Source organism: Exophiala mesophila (assembly GCF_000836275.1).
Source record: "Exophiala mesophila strain CBS 40295 unplaced genomic scaffold supercont1.1, whole genome shotgun sequence".
NCBI classification, from domain to species: domain Eukaryota; kingdom Fungi; phylum Ascomycota; class Eurotiomycetes; order Chaetothyriales; family Herpotrichiellaceae; genus Exophiala; species Exophiala mesophila.
Window position 1 is genome coordinate 5,988,450 of NW_015622504.1, and position 15,745 is coordinate 6,004,194.

Sequence of the window (15,745 nt, forward strand, 5' to 3'; positions counted from 1 at the left end):
GGTATGGATTTGGAGGCCATTACCCACAAGTATTTCTGTGGCTACACAGGGTCAGGAGAATAGAACGAAAGAAAGATACAAGTCAATTGTAGCTTATATGTTGCTATCGAGGCACACCATTTACATAGCCATTTGTCGCTTTTTCTAGCGCCAGATATTTCTTCTCCGCCTCCTCGATTGTCCTAATGTTTGCGCCCAGTTTGTTCATGGTCTCGATCCATTCGTCCTCCTCTACACTGTCAAACACGATACCCCCACCAGCCTGTAGATAAGCAACGCCATCCTTGACCACCATGGTCCGTAGAGCAATACAGGTGTCCATAGCACCTTCGTCCTCGATCCTCGACCCGTCAGATGAGACCCTGGAGAACCCAAAGTAGCCCACGGCGCCGGCGTAAACACCGCGTTTCTCTTGTTCAAGCTCGGCGATGAGCTCCATCGCCTTCACCTTGGGGGCACCAGACACGGTCCCCGCGGGAAAGATGCTGCGAAATGCGGTGAATCTATTTTCACCATCTCTCAAAATCCCCGAAACCTGACTGACGAGGTGTTGGACGTGGCTGAACCTTTCGACCACCATCAGTCTGTCGACCCGAGTAGACAATGGATCGCAAACCCGGTTGATGTCGTTTCTGGCCAAGTCAACCAACATGACGTGCTCAGCTCTGTCTTTGAGACTGTTTCGGAGCTCGTCGGCGAGCGCATCGTCCTCCTCAGGGTCACGCCCTCGTTTCACTGTGCCGGCGATTGGATGTGTGATTATTCGTCCAGCTTCCTCCTTTACCAGCAACTCTGGAGAGGCGCCTACAATACTGAAATCCTCACAGTCAATGTAAAAGAGATATGGTGAGGGATTGACTGTGCGCAGATGGCGATAAATGTTGAATGGATGGAGGGAGGTCGGTCGTGAGATACGATGTGATGGGACAGCTTGGATGATGTCCCCGACGTTGACGTGTTTCTTTAATCGAGTCACATGGGCTTCGTAGCCGACTTTGCCAAAGTTGGATTTAGAGGGCTGCCCCTGCACAATCGGGGGTTGATAAGGCAATGGAATGTGCTCTTCTTGAAGAACAGCAAGAGTCCTCCGGATGGTGTTGGATGCTTCAGCGTATGCATCTGAGATTGCAGCTGGAGTGTCGACCGTAGGAACCCTCACATAAGTGATGACTTTGCAGACATTGAAGAAATGATCAAATGCCACGATAGTGTCATAGAGCATGAAGAAACTCTCTGGCAATTTCAGTACATCCTTCATCGGTCGAGCCGTCTTGGGTTCGAAATACCGAACACAATCGTAGCCAACATATCCAATGACGCCTCCAGTCATAGATGGCAGCCGAAGTGATGGGACGGTGGCAACTCGGTACTGGGAAAGCTCTCGCTCGAGTTCAGGTAAGGGATCTTGCTCCGGACCATGGCCAGGACCTGACTTGATTACCTTGAGTGGGTTTGCTCCGACGAAGCTATATCGACCAATTGTGCCCGTGGTGGCTGCGCTTTCGTATAAAAAGGATAGTTTTGAATTCTGTGAGATTTTCAGGTAGGCTTGGGTCGGAGTAAAGAGGTCGGCAGAGATTTGAGCAGCCAGCGGCACAAGATTTGGAGGGTACTGGGAGGATTTGGATTTGGCGAGGATTGAAGTCACCTCATCGAGAGAGGGGAGGATCTGCTCCATGATGGCTGGACGCAGAGGGAGATAGGTCGGAAGGGCAGACCAGGCGAGGATCAGAATCTCGCGTCCTCAACTACATGCGTCAGCAGAATATTGTCGAAGAACACATGGACTGGAGATGTGGAAACACGTAGGGTGTGAGGTTGCGATCTTTCGTTGAGGTTGGACTGAGTCACTACTCTTCGAAATTCGCAGGCAAAGTGTGGTTGGCTGGCGGGTGGCAGCACTAAGTACGGAGTACAGTCTGTAGCCCGATTGTCCGACCCTGCGTTCGATCCCCACAAATTATTTGGCGTGCCCTGACCACACCACGGGCTACCTTCTGACTTGTGGTGCCTGGACATGGGCCTTCGATCTGGCAGATACATAACATGTGGGATGAACGATTGGTGGCTCACTAACACGAGAGACGTGTATAAAATCATAAAGGATACAATGCACGGCTGATAAGCAGCCCAATTGCCATCTCCTTTCTGAATATGGCCATCAATGCCATCTCCCAGGCATGCAAATGTGCAAAAATTTGACACGTGACTTGGGGTGGTGGGGAAGTCTCTGTGACCTCCGTGCCTCCCCAGCCACCGCCTCAGTAGCCACCGTGCCACCTTCCCAACTCCAATTCCAACTCCAACTTCAACTCCAACACAAAAGCCAATCGACAATTAATTGCACATGGCAAGAGTTGGCTTCTTTAACTGGTTACTCAGTATTAGGTAGTACCTTACTTCCATTCTACTCATTGTAGCCTTTCTTTCTCCCTACAAGTCAGTTGCTTTGGGAAAACCTCGCTACCTATCCTACTTTCCTCAGAATTACGCTGCCTATCTTATTCGACATCTTGATTATCTTTTTTGTAATAACGATACTATCTTCACAACCAACAAGGTCAATCTCCAGGGTGTAATGGTCACGGTGTGACTTTTTCCATGTGCATCCTCGTGACGACCATGTCGCAATTACACGAAGACCATGCGCCACTTGCACTTCAGTCTCCTATTCGACCAGGATCATCGTGGACAAGTAACTCGGGATTTGCCGATTCTGCAATCAGCCTCAGAAGTAATACTCCGCGTCCTATGGATGATAGTACAAAGACATTTGATGTTGTCGAAGAGCCCACACATGTCACAAATCGCTTGAACGGTCTCGTGTCTGAAATCTGGGCTATTGAACAAGATGGGAGTCTCCACCCGACCAAGCGAAGGAGGATCGAAAATGCCATCGATCTCATCGAGGCTGCCTTGAACGACGACGATCCTGAGCACCTGGACGATGCCCACTTTCAATCCCAATCACCTAATCCTTCTGCCCTATCGTCTTCCTCGGCCCTGCCTTCCGAGCTTGCAGTGGTTCGCGAGAATCTCGCAAGTACCATCGACTCCATGCGCATGCGCCAACACGAACAACGCCACCTCCAACAACTCACGGTTGAGAAACTCGAAGCAGTGGCCGAACAGTGCCTTCGCCAAGAAAAACGCCTGCATGAATTCTCTGATGAGATCGTCCGGCTGAAGAGAATAAACGGCGCCTTGGTTGAAGAAAATAACATGCTCAGTACTCAAGTCGATCTGACAACATTAGAATCGGTGAAAAGAGATACCGCGGTCAATGCCATGTCGAGTGCCGTTGCTGGTCTGGAAGGCTGGATTAATAACACGCCCACTCCTAGCCACAAGCAGCGAAAGATTGTGACACGCGGAAAGGGGCGTTTTAGAGGACGCTACTACGTCGATGACCCCGAACCATTCGACTCTGAATACAACGTCGCTGATTCCCCAGACACCAAAATTCGCGAAGGCGTCAATTCCTGGCTTCGTGGATTTCGCGACATCGAGGACGAATTGCGTTCCTCCGCTTCTGCAATAGGTGCGGCACCACGACATGCGCATAAGGACGACGACGACGATTGGGGAGATTTCGAGAGCGCCGCAGCCTGACATCGCATCGTTTTGATGCTCTTTAGGGAGGAGCTGGTGCGTCCGGTCTGCTGAGTTGCTGTGAGTGTCCGGGGGTTGCAATCGTGCTCTGCGACTCGACTTCTGCGCAAATGATCAAGCAATCGGCTTCAGTCTCGCAACAGATGTGGCAGTTGGGCGTGATGCAGATCACGCTGGGATTCATCAAGACTTCAGATTCATCCCATCAGCGTTGAAACTCAATGATAGCAACCTAATTTCGTCAAGTCAGCTTTGGATCGTCATTGAAACATAGAATGCACACCTGTGATCCTAGACCAAATGCAAGTCTCCTGCTCTCAACGTCCCAGACCAAACTATGATCTGTGCTTATCTGTTGTGCGTCTCCATTCATGTTCGACATGCCTCCGATACTCATGGTATCATCGTCTTTCAGTCGGGAGCCAGCCCAGGTTTCTGGTTCTCCTCTCCACGTCGCCATGTGATTGTGACCATGTTCAGCATTCCAGATTCGAATGGCGTCGTAACTGGCACCGGCCAAGCAAAATGCATCTGGCGAGTACGCTAATTGCATAACCGGCGAAGCAGGGCCAATAACCAGCTTGCAGAGGGAGATTATGGAATTAGTCATCTGATCGTATTGCCACACCTTGATCGTACCATCCATTGATGAGGTTGCAAATTCTTGCTTCCAGAAAGCACTGCCATAAGGTCGGGGTCGCAGCTCCAGGCCTGTAATGTTGCCCTCATGCGCATCCAACTTCATGGCGTCTTTCATGGGCAGCCATAGAGCAGCACTGTCCGCTGATGCGGTAACAAGAAGAACTTCGTTGCCATACCACGCACATCTGACGATTGTCCACTGATGGTTCTGGGCAGGATCCGAATGCCAATGCCGCGATTTCTCAAGCTCGGAAAAGACATGGTAGAGATACACTGAAGTTTGACCGGCGGCACACACAATGCCCTGGTCACCATGGGATGCAGAATCCATGTCGACGAGAATTTCGGGAACAGAGATAGAGGAGGGACCTGCAAAGTTGGGAGATTTAGAGAGGTCCCAGAGCAATATGGATGATCCGGGTTGATGTCTAGCTCCCTCGACATTGTTGTCATAGGGCGCAATTCCCAACAGTCTCAGGCCTCGGGCGTGCCAGCGCAAAGAAATAATTGCTCTCTGGGACGCTGGCAGAGCCTCTAACAAGGTTAGTTCTTGTCCATCGTAGAGATGGAGCTGACCAGATTGTTCGCTGTAAGTCGCGAGCGCGAAGATATCCCCATTCGGCTCCCAGGCAACAGCACTGATGCATCTCATGGCAGCAGGTTCGACCACACTTTGAAACACAGGTGGAGCCTGGTTTTGAGAAAGTCTTTCTGGCAACTTCCAATGGCCGCAAAAATCATCACCCATGGCTGTGACGACATCTCCTAGACGAGGTCGCCAAGCTACACGAGTGATAGACTTTGGCCCACCAGCTGAAGGGTGAACATCGGCCTGGAGGATGGTGGTGAAGGGGCCTAGGTTCGCAACTTTTGCTGGAACCACCTGAATGCCGATGCTTTCCCCTGTGGTCAGGGTGTTGATAGGAAGCGAAATCGACTCGATGCTGGGTGCGTTAATGGGGTGCTCAGCGGTTGACAGGTCGTCGTCAATGTCCATTCGATCGTCATGTTTGACTCCATTTACCTGAACCCCGTTTTCGTCAAGGCCTGGTTCTGTGGCAGAAGGAGATCTGACTTCAGCCAAGGAGGGCGGGTGACCATTTGCGACATCATGGTCCACGCCAGGAGTTGAGGCAGATCGATTCGCGGCTGTTGATTTGCGGCCTGTGCTGCCATTTCGGTCTGACGCGGCGGCAGGCTTACGGCCCTTCTTGGTACTAGGCTGGGCGATGTTAGGATCAGACTGGCCGTTGGGGGTATCGCGAACAAGTTTGCGAGTAGCGGTGGTCGCATTATCAGGTGAGGCGGCCTGTGGCGCAGAATCGTCGGGCGCTTCTCGGCGTGGGTTGTCGGCTTCGGGTCCAAAAAAGAACATGGAAGGATTTAATTGTTTGGACGGCCGGCCGTTCTGGAGTGGGGTTAGCGCATATGAGGTTAGTGGAATATCAAGGAGAGAGTACCTCATCAATAGTTAGGGATAAATAATGGTATCGAAGACCTTTTTGCACCAGGGACACCAGCGCATGGCCTTTGATTTGTTTGGCAAAGGACAAGGTTTCAGCGTCGACCTTCCAGTCGCGTTGAAGCTTGACGGCAGCTTCTCCATAGCCTAGAGAGAGATGTTAGGATGGGAAATCAAGTGCACTGGACTCTGCAGCCTACCTGATTCCTGAAGATATCTGCGCGAAGAGTCAGCGAAAGAGTTAACCAAGTTGGTGGAAGTACGGACCTCCAAATAAGATAATTCAATTGATCTGAACTCAGTGGTGGCGGCTTTGCGCTGAAAGTTGAGGAATTATCGGTCTCCATGCCGACATTCCGCTTCAAAACCAAAAGACCAAGCAGGGGCCAGTACCAATGACGAGTGGAGTTGATTAATAGGGATTGACAACAAAGGACGCGATGTGACGCAAATTAAAAAGAGATCTGATGATTCTGATTCTAGGGAAGTCGGGTTGGACTGATTCGAAGGTGGATCGTTGAAATGTGTGCGCGAGAGAAATTTTGGGAGGTTGTTTTGTGAGTTGATGAAATCAGGTCGATTGCGCGGTTATTGAAATGGATTGTGAAAAGGCGTAGGAGGTAGAAGTCGAGATTCTAGACTGTTTGTGAAGGTAAAGTCCGATGGTGTAATGACGCGCACTGGACAAAGACTTGATGGCTTTAGACGAACGAGGTTAGAAAGCAAATGAAGTAGATGATCTTGGTTGAATTATGGCGATGGAGTGGTACGTGTTCGGAAACATTGAAATGAGTCGCGGACATGGGCATGGAAGAGAAGAGCGAGACGAGATGCCAAGCGAAGTAGGAGAGGCAGAAGGCAGAAAGCAGAAAGGCACAAGGGAAGAGGACACAGACGCGGCCTGGGCACAATTGGCCTGGGGCCACCGGGGCGGCTTAAGCGACAAAAGGAAGCATTCGGAGTGGCTTTAGCACACACAAGGCTAAAGGACGATCTCTGTCCCTTTCTCAGGTGACAGCAAGATTAGTCCTGTAACCTGATTTTTGGTGAATATTTACACCTTGGATAGTAATTCTAAGGAAAGGAGTGATACATAACACCATGCACTACGCTCTTGGTGCTGTGGGTTAATGATTCTACTACTCAACGCACACTAATAATAAAAGTGACCCCAAGTAATTGCTGCATAAAAGGCGAAGTGCGAGGTGCATCACCAACCGCCCCGCCAATGGGCCAAAATGGGTTGCAAGAAGCTTGGCTATGAGGCAACCACGATCAGAAATGAGATGGTCATGTAATTACATAAACCTTCCTATGTTTTGCAAAGTTTCTACCAAGCAAGTACCAAGGTATGTATGTACCTACCAATCTCTCACTCAGTACCAGGTGCCTTAGGATGTAGCTATGTAGGTGATTATGGCAGCCCAAAGACATAGAATCTGGAGCACAAGACCATAGTGCAAGCTTCAAGTTCTCTTCTAATGGCTTACTGTGCCTCAGGTTTCGCTGTGTGACTTGTCATGGATATCATGTGACGATGACGACAAAACGAGAAGAACAGATGTTAGAACAAGAATGATCATTAATCTACTACTTACTCGAGAACCTCTGTCCTATACAGGTCTGTCGTCGTGATTGGACACCAGACATGTCCATCTGCCTTTCTACGGAGTTCAGGTTGCGGAAGTGGCTGACAGTTTGTTAGGTATGTACCCGAGAGCTTCTAACGGTGGGTCGTGTGTTAAGGGGTCTTGGGCACCCAGGGGCTGACAGTCCTTCCATGGACCTTCTACTGTCATGCTAATAGGCGCCTGGACTTTGCGCCAAATAGCGCGATAGCTTATTACCCTGTGCCAACATGATCTTACCAGCTCATCGTGCCCTTCGAACACTTGGAACCCATCCGCCATCTGAAATTCTTGAAATTCTTCGTGTTTCCCCAGTCGTCCCCAGTCCAACTTTTTCAATTGTCAACTCGACAACAAGGCTCTCATATCACTACTTGCGCCATATTCAAATCCACCTGCGATGTGCCCTTTCTGCGATCCGCTTTAACCAATGGCGTTGCGAATCAATCTTCCTCCAGTGACACGTACTCTGCTCGCTAGTATCCTCGCCCTCTCGTTGCTATACAATGCAGCACGATATACCCTCATGCAATCACCTGCAGACCCATCCTCTCCGAATCCCACGACTTCAAGACCATATGTCCCGTATCTAGCTTTGATTCCTTCAGTATGCATCTGGTATCCTTGGACATTTCTCATCGCGACCTTTGTCGAGCAAAATATCATTACTCTCTTGGTCAACGGCGCCACGGTGTTCCTGGGCGGCAGATATCTTGAAAGAGCTTGGGGTTCAAAGGGCTTTATATATACTTTGTTGGTCGCCACAGTCATACCAAACCTCCTCGTGGTTCCCACCTACATCTCGTGGGCCGCTATCACCAGCAACCCCGAACGCGCCCTCACCCCCATCACTGGCGGCATCACCACTCAGGCCGCATTCCTCGTTGCCTTCAAGCAACTCGTTCCCGAGCATACTGTCAGCGTATACAAAGGCGTCATCAAGATGCGCGTCAAGCATTTCCCGGCTGTCTTTTTGGCCGTCAACACCCTGTCTGGTATCCTACTTGGAACAGACACTGCTTTCATCCTATCTTGGTATGGCCTCATCACCACCTGGACTTATCTTCGCTTTGTCAAACGGCAGCCCGATCTTTCCACCTCAAGCACCGACAGTCTCGGTTTCAAAGGAGATCCTAGTGAGACATTTGCCTTTGCAACTTTCTTTCCCGACCTTGTCCAGCCGCCGATTGCGACCTTCTGCAACCAAATATACACTCTCTCGTGCCGATTCGGGATTCTTACTCCCTTTTCTGACGAGCAAATTGCCTCGGGCAACGAGCAAGCTGCTGCGCGCGGCGAAGCAGGCCTACCAACGGTGGCCAAGCACGGACGTGGTCCTCGAGGAGTGAGCAAAAGAGAAGAGGCTGAAAGACGAAGAGCTCTAGCGCTCAAAGCCTTGGATGAGCGTCTGAACGCTGCAAGCAGTCGAGTAGCCCCTCCTGCGCCCGCAACTAATGCTCCCAGCCTGGCGCAAGGTCATGAGATGCTAGGCCAGACAGACTATCGCCCAGATGCTTAATGGCTGACAATGCGAGCTAATGACCTCTTTGGGTCAACTCTAGTGTCATTTTAGCGCCCATATGACTACTTGCAAAGCATATCTGCATCAATTGTATCTCGAGACTCGACGTCTTTTGACAATGAGAGTACAGCAACCATAATGGGGCGCCCGATATTCTGTGCGTACGCCAGAATGGATGATACATGTTCATTCTTGTTGACTTATATTGGCCTCGTGCTTCGTCCCACCGGAAGCCCAATATCGGAAGCACGTTGTATTAACAAGTGTCATGTAAATTTGACCTAACACTCCAACATGTACTTGATTGTGGCCGCGCTGGCCCCCTCACCCGTATCTTCGTCTCACCATTTCTGCACGAGGTTGACTAAAACCCCAATGAATGAATTTTTTCATTGCATGGCCTTGTTCAATGCTACCAGGGAGTTGATCCTGTTGATGCCACCGTCTAACGTGCATTCTAGGTCGTGGGACGCCCTTATGGTGGAAATTTTCTCCCTGTTAATACGACTTCGAATAGCGGGTGCGCGACATCTAAAGGCGCACTTCATTATTATGAGGTGACCCGACTCGCTCAGGATTTAGCCACAGGGAGCGAGCACCTGAGGCTGAGTGATGGTGAAACAGTATGCGATGAGATTTACGCTTCTGCGTCAAGACTCGATAGATTAAGAGTTTGCTCAGTGATAGACTCTATAAGCAATGACATAACTCGCATAATAATTGTCCCATTGTAGATGATCACTGGTCACAATTTGATGAGGCATTTTAGACCGGAAACTCGGGAGTCTGGGGTAAGATGTAGGGCTGGGAAAGATGACAGAAATGACGGGGTGGTCGATTCGATACCATGGGTGCTGCAGCTGACATGTTGTGCATTGTACCTAGCAAGCAATTGGATTTCAAATCGACAACATCTACAACTTACCTAGGTAGGTAGTTATTGCGGTGTATTGTCCAAAGTCTTGGTAGGTCTAATAGCAGCCTACGCCACGGCCCGTCTGGCCGGGGAAACGATAAGAGTCTGCTTTTGACTGGTGGTGCTGGTGGCATCATTCCAATAAAGACCCGCGCCAAGGGGAAGCCTACGACTCCCTGAGAGGAGAAGAGGGGGAGGGGCCGAGGACCCAAGAGAGGAGGAGGAGGTGGTGGTGTTTTCCTTGTAGAAACGTTCAGGTTGTGACTATTATTATGAATCATGGGTCGGTCGAGATAGCCTAAGAAGGTGCAACTTGAGCAGACAGCGAAGCGAACAAGGTCACGTTGCCTCACTGCCTCACAATCTTCGTTGCTTGTACATGGTGACAAGGCTTCCAAGGGAAAGAATAAGATATCCTTCGATATCCTTCCCAGGCACCCCTCACCACCAATTCTTGAATTTGGTACATATTGACTTCCATCACTACCTACTCACTACCTACTCTTCAAGCTTGTCATTCTTAACCATCAATCAACGCTGCGTATCTATCGAATTCTACCTCTAGGCCTTGGCTCTGATCACCTCTGATTCGGCTACTCGCTGCCAAACTGATCCATTATTTGGTGGAGTTTCGTCGTCACCAAACATTACCTCAGCCACCTCAGATTCCCACCTTGCGCTACGCCACGCCCATCGCCCCGCGACGAATTCAATCCTGGTGGAAGTTGCCTACACCCGTGCCACCTAGAACCCCCCGTGCCTTAGGCAGCCACTTTTCGTCCCAGGCCCTGCGAGTCCCCCTCCCGGGTCCCCCAACCCCAATTTTTGTTGTAGTCAGCTACTGCATCGGCGCAGCACAGGACCCAGCCAGCACCCATTTGCATGACTACCTAAGTAAGGTACGTGCCCCGTTCGGACTTGGATTGCCGCGAGTGCAGTCCATTCAGTCAGAGCCACACAAGCAACTTTTGGGCAGAAGGCAGCACTAGCCTCCCGCTACTGCCACCCGTTGACACTCTATCCGGACTTTCCTCTCACCTCGATCAAACGTCAACCTGGCTTTCTTCGCCACACCTCTACTTTATCACAACCTTCCCACTGTGCGTGTAGTGACCGACTCCAACGGAAGACGATATTCGGTCACTGAAACGCCCAGCCGCTCGTTTGACGTTTATCCACACCGTCGCCGTACGGTCGCCGAAATCAATCCTACCAAATACAGCGACCGCGACCCAAATTCTCCGACAAACGTATATAGACGATCTACCCTAGAGACTGCTCCCATCTCCAAAAAGGGCGGAAACATGTCCAAGGTCGTGCGAAGCGTCAAAAATGTCACCAAAGGCTACAGCAGTGTCCAGGTCAAGGTGCGAAATGGTATTGTCATCTCACACATCCGCCAGCCTGCGCCGCAGCTAACCACCATCGATAGCGACCTCAAACGACCCATGGGGTCCCACCGGCACTGACATGGCTGAGATCGCCGCCCTCACCTTCAACAAGTACGCTCAATTCGCTGCCAGTTTCATGGTCCGGCACCTGCTAACACGCTGATCTAGTCCCAGCGACTTCTACGAGATCATGGACATGCTCGACAAGAGATTAAATGACAAGGGCAAAAACTGGCGTCATGTCCTCAAATCCCTCAAAGTCCTCGATTACTGTTTGCACGAGGGTTCCGAGTTGGTGGTGACATGGGCTCGAAAGAACATTTACATCATCAAGACTCTAAGGGAATTTCAATACATCGACGAAGATGGCAAAGATGTTGGACAGAATGGTAGGTCGACGATCACTCATTTCTGGCGTAGGAGACTAACTCGTCTCAGTGCGAACATCGGCAAAAGAACTTACCTCGCTCATTCTCGACGAAGAGCGCCTCAGAAGTGAGCGCTCTGACCGTAAGCTCTGGAAGACCCGAGTCACCGGAATCGACGAATTTGCCCCACAAGCCATTGCTGGCCCTCCTCCCACTCAACGTCATCGCAGAGAGCCAGAAGAGAATGATCAAGATGCTGATCTTAGAAAGGCTATTCAGGAAAGTCTGAAATCACAGGCAGAGGAAGACCGACGGAAGCACAATCAGCCTGCTCAGGACGAGGACGACCCCGAGCTTGCTCGCGCGCTCAAGCTAAGCACAGAAGAGGCCAATCGTCGCAAGAGTGAGCTCGAGGCGCAGAACAATGCCTCCCTGTTGTTCGACGACACTCCTGCTCCCGCTCAGCCCCAGCCAACAGGGTACAATCAAGGCTACCAACAGCAACCTGCTGTCGACTGGTTTGGCAACCCTCTACAGCAACAGACTCAGAACACCGGCTTTTTGAACAACCAATATGCTCAACCTCAACAGACTGGGTTCGCAAATGGCTTTACCAACGGCTATCAACCCGCACAGCCTACTGGCTATGACCAATTTGGTCAACCGCAATTTCTTCAGCAGCAAAACACGATACAGCCCCAGCAGACTGCATTCCAGACCAACAACCCATATGGTATGCCGACTGGTGGAGATCTATTCGGTCAACAGCTCCCACAATCACCACAACCACCAGCGATTGCCCCAGGCAATAACAACCCTTGGGCGACACAGTCACCACAGCCTGCAGAACCGATGAAGCCTCTCCCTACCGGCTCCAACAATCCTTTTGCACAACGAACACAACAGGCATCGCCATCTCCGTTCTCGCGCACCCAGACACAGCCCTCGCTTGGCACACTGTATGAATCTCAGCCCATCAATCAATTCAGTCAACCATCTCAACCAAACCCCATTCTCAACTATGAAGCCCCACAACCATCATTTCTACAGCAGCAGCAGCAACAGCAGCAACAGCAACAGCAACAGCAACAGAAGCCTGCCAACCCTCACCACGCGAAGCTCAACGCGTTACTGGCCTCTGGCGAAGGATTGGATACGTTTGGCAACACGGGAGATCTGCGTATTCCCGCACAACATACTGCACCTGGTACATTTGTCAATTCTGCTGGTCATGGGTTCGATCGTCTACGTGCAGCCCAGACTGGTACCAACCCGTTCTTTTCGCAGCAAGCTACGGGATACGGGGCGGGCCAGGCAGGGTTTGGCCAGCAGATGCCAGCTCAGACCGGCCAAGCCGGCTTTGGAGGTGGTTTTGGACAACAGAATAACAACCCATACGGACAGCGACCCGTGCAGCAGAATGGCAGTTTGATTGATCTATAGTTGGCCAGATTGGGTTGCGCGGTCGGTAGCAATGGCGGTGCGATGCAGGTGATGGACAATGGTTACAATCATTACTACGTTGCTCGGATTGAAAGTGGTTTTACCTTGGGCGAAGAAATTGTACTGTGTTTGGGCACTCTTTTCTATCCGGCGTTACACGACGTACATGTGCTACTTGGGATTTAGCTTGCACACGTCACGGTCCATTAAATGAGTCCATTTTATTCTGCTGCAGAGTGATCTTTATTTCCAGGATGAGAGGTAAATGGGCTCGCCCTCGGCCAACACGCGTTGGAGACCAGGGGGGCTTTGAAGAGTAACAATGCAACATACGAACAAGTGGAGTCACAGCAAAAGAGCATTCAGCTCCAGACTACAGTATACATAGGCACTACTTGCGGAGAATTGACCTCTCACGTCAAAAGCCTACAGACACGAAGGGAGAGTTCAAGGGCCGACGAGAACCTCATTCTTGGCCCCACCGTGATGGCATCTATCATTTGATATCAGACGAACTTGCTATCAGTCCTGATTCTTTGTTCGTCAGTTGCCAATCTTGACACTTGTGACACTGTGATACTGTCACACGTCTTCCTTCAGTGGCTTAACCGCCACCGAGTTACCCGAGTTACTCGGACTCGATTGAAATGAAAGTGATTCTGTCATCCTGTCGCTTATGTAAAAGCAAAAGATTGTCCAATACCTACCACGATAGTCACGTGATGCTATTTGCGCGTTGCTCATCGGCCCTTTCTTTAAATTAGCATACGCGTCGCGTCATCTGAGGTGAAACCATGTTCGTCTACTTATGCGTCTACGGAGTATGCATATGAATCTAAAGATCCACTGACAGTAGTGAGTGACAGACCGACCAATCAATAAATCCCATCTCTGATTTCTTGAAAAGAGTGGAACCACTCAATCACTCGTCCTTACATTCCATGAATTCTTTGTATTTTTATTACATGGGACCGCATCGCATCCCATCGCGACAAAGACGACTCGACTTGGTGACGTGACTACCTACGTGTCTAGTAATTTAACGAAGAAGTGGACACCAAAATCCATCCGTACACTCGCAATGCCCACGACGACCTTGTACATTGCCAGTGTTGTGCTGCTCCTGTTCAGCGCGACAACAGTGTCGGCGCTGAAGATCATATCGCCCACGTCGGGCTCCAGCATCGACCCAACCCAACCCTTGAACATCGTCTGGTCGGCTGAGAACTTCGACCCGGCCCTGGTCGAAATCCGTTTCAGCAACGCCGAGCCCAATGCAGTCACTAGCAACTTGACGCTGGCCACGGGGGTGTCGACATTTTCTGGCTCATACACAGTACCAGAGAACACGATCCAGAACTTTGGTACTGGTTACCAACTCCTCTTTATCGGCAATGGTGTCACAATCGCATCAAGTACCGATTTAACCCTTGGTGCGTCTAGCAACCAGGTCTCCACTGATGCCAATGGTCAACTCACCCTCCTCACCTCCACATCCACCGACAATGTGCCCGCCACAACTGCTGGTTCCACTGTCTCCGAAGGTATATCTAGCGAAGTCATCGACACTGTCACGACTTTGACTGGAACAATTACCGCATCTCAATCATCCACGACGCTGGTAGTATCAGGAACACCACAGTCTGGTTCCAGCACAGGTTCTGTGCACAGCGCTACCAACAGTGGTTCGTCAAGCGCGTCCGCAACATCTGCACAAAGTACCAATGTTGCGACAAGGTCGAGTCTTTTCGGCGGTGAGGCTTTCTTAACCGCTGCAGGCGTGTTGACTGGTCTCATTGCACTTCTCGCCTGATGCTGCACTCACAACAGATCAGTTTCGACTTCATTCCATTCACCGTCTTGGGATTCCCCGAGAATATTCGTCTCAAGTCGCGGGGTAGTAGCACGATGCTGGTTCCAGATAGTAGGGTGATGAGGGTCTTGAAGACAACGGAAAGGAATGTAGTGATGTCTTGACTATAGCGAGGGTGTGAAGGATGAGGCAATCTGAATTTATCCTCTCATCTGTTCAAGCGTCCAAGATGTGTTGTCACTTGAGTCCTCTCGGAGCCAAGTAAAAAGATCGCTCTGTCGGGGGGTGGTCTGCGATTTGTTCACCGCTTCCAAGCCTCAGGGGTATATTAAAGAGCAATAATCTCCTCTCCCCTCTTTACCGAGGTGGCTTCCACTCGTATTCGACAGGCAAATCCATCCCGACCCTCCTTGCCGTCAACCGCACTCGCTCCTCTTCATCCATGCCAGTACCGGGGTTGTAACGCTCGAGCAAAACTCCATAGAGACGCTGGGCCCTTAGATATTGCACAAGCTGTTCTAATTCCTGTCTGCGTGCGAGTGCATGTTCTGCTGAGGATCCAACTCCTGCATCAGCAGCTGCTGGTGGCGTTGAGTGTGTTGACGACGGTGATAGAGCTGAGGAGTCGGCCAAGTGGGATCGAATCGAGGCATGTAACGGAGAACGTGAGGATGATTTGGCGGTGGTTTTAGTGGATGCCAATGTGCGAGGAGGCAGCTCACGCATGATGCGTCGGTAGAGGGAGCGGAGATGGATCTGAGCTTGAGTGGACGACATCTTGTCGGGCAGGGTGAGATGTGTAGTTGTCTGATCGAGACGGAGCTTGAAGGCGAGAAATTCCTAAAGCAGGACTTCATGTAGATGATGTCGTTGATTGGCGCGAGGCCAAGACGTGTAGCCTTATCACGTGATATTCAAGTCTTAATCTTCAAGGATCTCAAAGGGAAT

At 50.7% G+C, this 15,745-nt stretch overlaps 7 protein-coding genes across 10 annotated transcripts; 4 read left to right on the forward strand and 3 right to left on the reverse strand.

The window, feature by feature from the left end:
- Nucleotides 1-65: 65 nt before the first annotated feature.
- On the reverse strand, nt 66-1,866 carry PV10_01895 (anthranilate synthase component I). Its single transcript, XM_016366149.1, has one exon. The coding sequence runs from the start codon at nt 1,676-1,678 to the stop codon at nt 104-106; it is 1,575 nt and encodes a 524-aa protein (XP_016229798.1). The 5' UTR covers nt 1,679-1,866; the 3' UTR covers nt 66-103.
- Nucleotides 1,867-2,373: 507 nt separating this feature from the next.
- On the reverse strand, nt 2,374-6,583 carry PV10_01896. Of its 3 annotated transcripts, XM_016366151.1 has the most exons (5): nt 5,984-6,583; nt 5,917-5,933; nt 5,715-5,863; nt 3,896-5,662; nt 2,374-3,844 (listed from the first exon to the last, which is right to left on the reverse strand). In XM_016366151.1, exons 1-5 carry the CDS (start codon nt 6,061-6,063, stop codon nt 3,818-3,820), a joined length of 2,040 nt encoding a protein of 679 aa, XP_016229800.1. In that variant the 5' UTR covers nt 6,064-6,583; the 3' UTR covers nt 2,374-3,817. The 3 variants fall into 3 exon arrangements, with proteins under 3 accessions (XP_016229800.1, XP_016229799.1, XP_016229801.1); XM_016366150.1 differs by having other exon boundaries at nt 2,374-5,662; XM_016366152.1 differs by having other exon boundaries at nt 3,896-5,863.
- On the forward strand, nt 2,384-3,902 carry PV10_01897 (uncharacterized protein). The gene has a single exon (XM_016366153.1). The coding sequence runs from the start codon at nt 2,602-2,604 to the stop codon at nt 3,610-3,612; it is 1,011 nt and encodes a 336-aa protein (XP_016229802.1). The 5' UTR covers nt 2,384-2,601; the 3' UTR covers nt 3,613-3,902.
- A 1,024-nt stretch (nt 6,584-7,607) lies between the features above and the next one.
- On the forward strand, nt 7,608-9,102 carry PV10_01898 (uncharacterized protein). Its single transcript, XM_016366154.1, has one exon. It carries the CDS (start codon nt 7,775-7,777, stop codon nt 8,861-8,863), a length of 1,089 nt encoding a protein of 362 aa, XP_016229803.1. The 5' UTR covers nt 7,608-7,774; the 3' UTR covers nt 8,864-9,102.
- A 1,067-nt stretch (nt 9,103-10,169) lies between these two features.
- PV10_01899 lies at nt 10,170-13,785 on the forward strand. 2 transcript variants are annotated; one of them, XM_016366155.1, is made up of 4 exons: nt 10,170-11,159; nt 11,215-11,284; nt 11,342-11,562; nt 11,612-13,785. In XM_016366155.1, the coding sequence occupies exons 1-4, from the start codon at nt 11,087-11,089 to the stop codon at nt 12,982-12,984; spliced, it is 1,737 nt and encodes a 578-aa protein (XP_016229804.1). In that variant the 5' UTR covers nt 10,170-11,086; the 3' UTR covers nt 12,985-13,785. The 2 variants fall into 2 exon arrangements, with proteins under 2 accessions (XP_016229804.1, XP_016229805.1); XM_016366156.1 differs by having other exon boundaries at nt 10,170-11,284.
- Nucleotides 13,786-13,919: 134 nt separating this feature from the next.
- Nucleotides 13,920-15,606, reverse strand: PV10_01900 (uncharacterized protein). Its single transcript, XM_016366157.1, has one exon. The coding sequence runs from the start codon at nt 15,572-15,574 to the stop codon at nt 15,155-15,157; it is 420 nt and encodes a 139-aa protein (XP_016229806.1). The 5' UTR covers nt 15,575-15,606; the 3' UTR covers nt 13,920-15,154.
- PV10_01901 (uncharacterized protein) lies at nt 13,951-15,137 on the forward strand. The gene has a single exon (XM_016366158.1). The coding sequence runs from the start codon at nt 14,066-14,068 to the stop codon at nt 14,795-14,797; it is 732 nt and encodes a 243-aa protein (XP_016229807.1). The 5' UTR covers nt 13,951-14,065; the 3' UTR covers nt 14,798-15,137.
- Nucleotides 15,607-15,745: the final 139 nt, after the last annotated feature.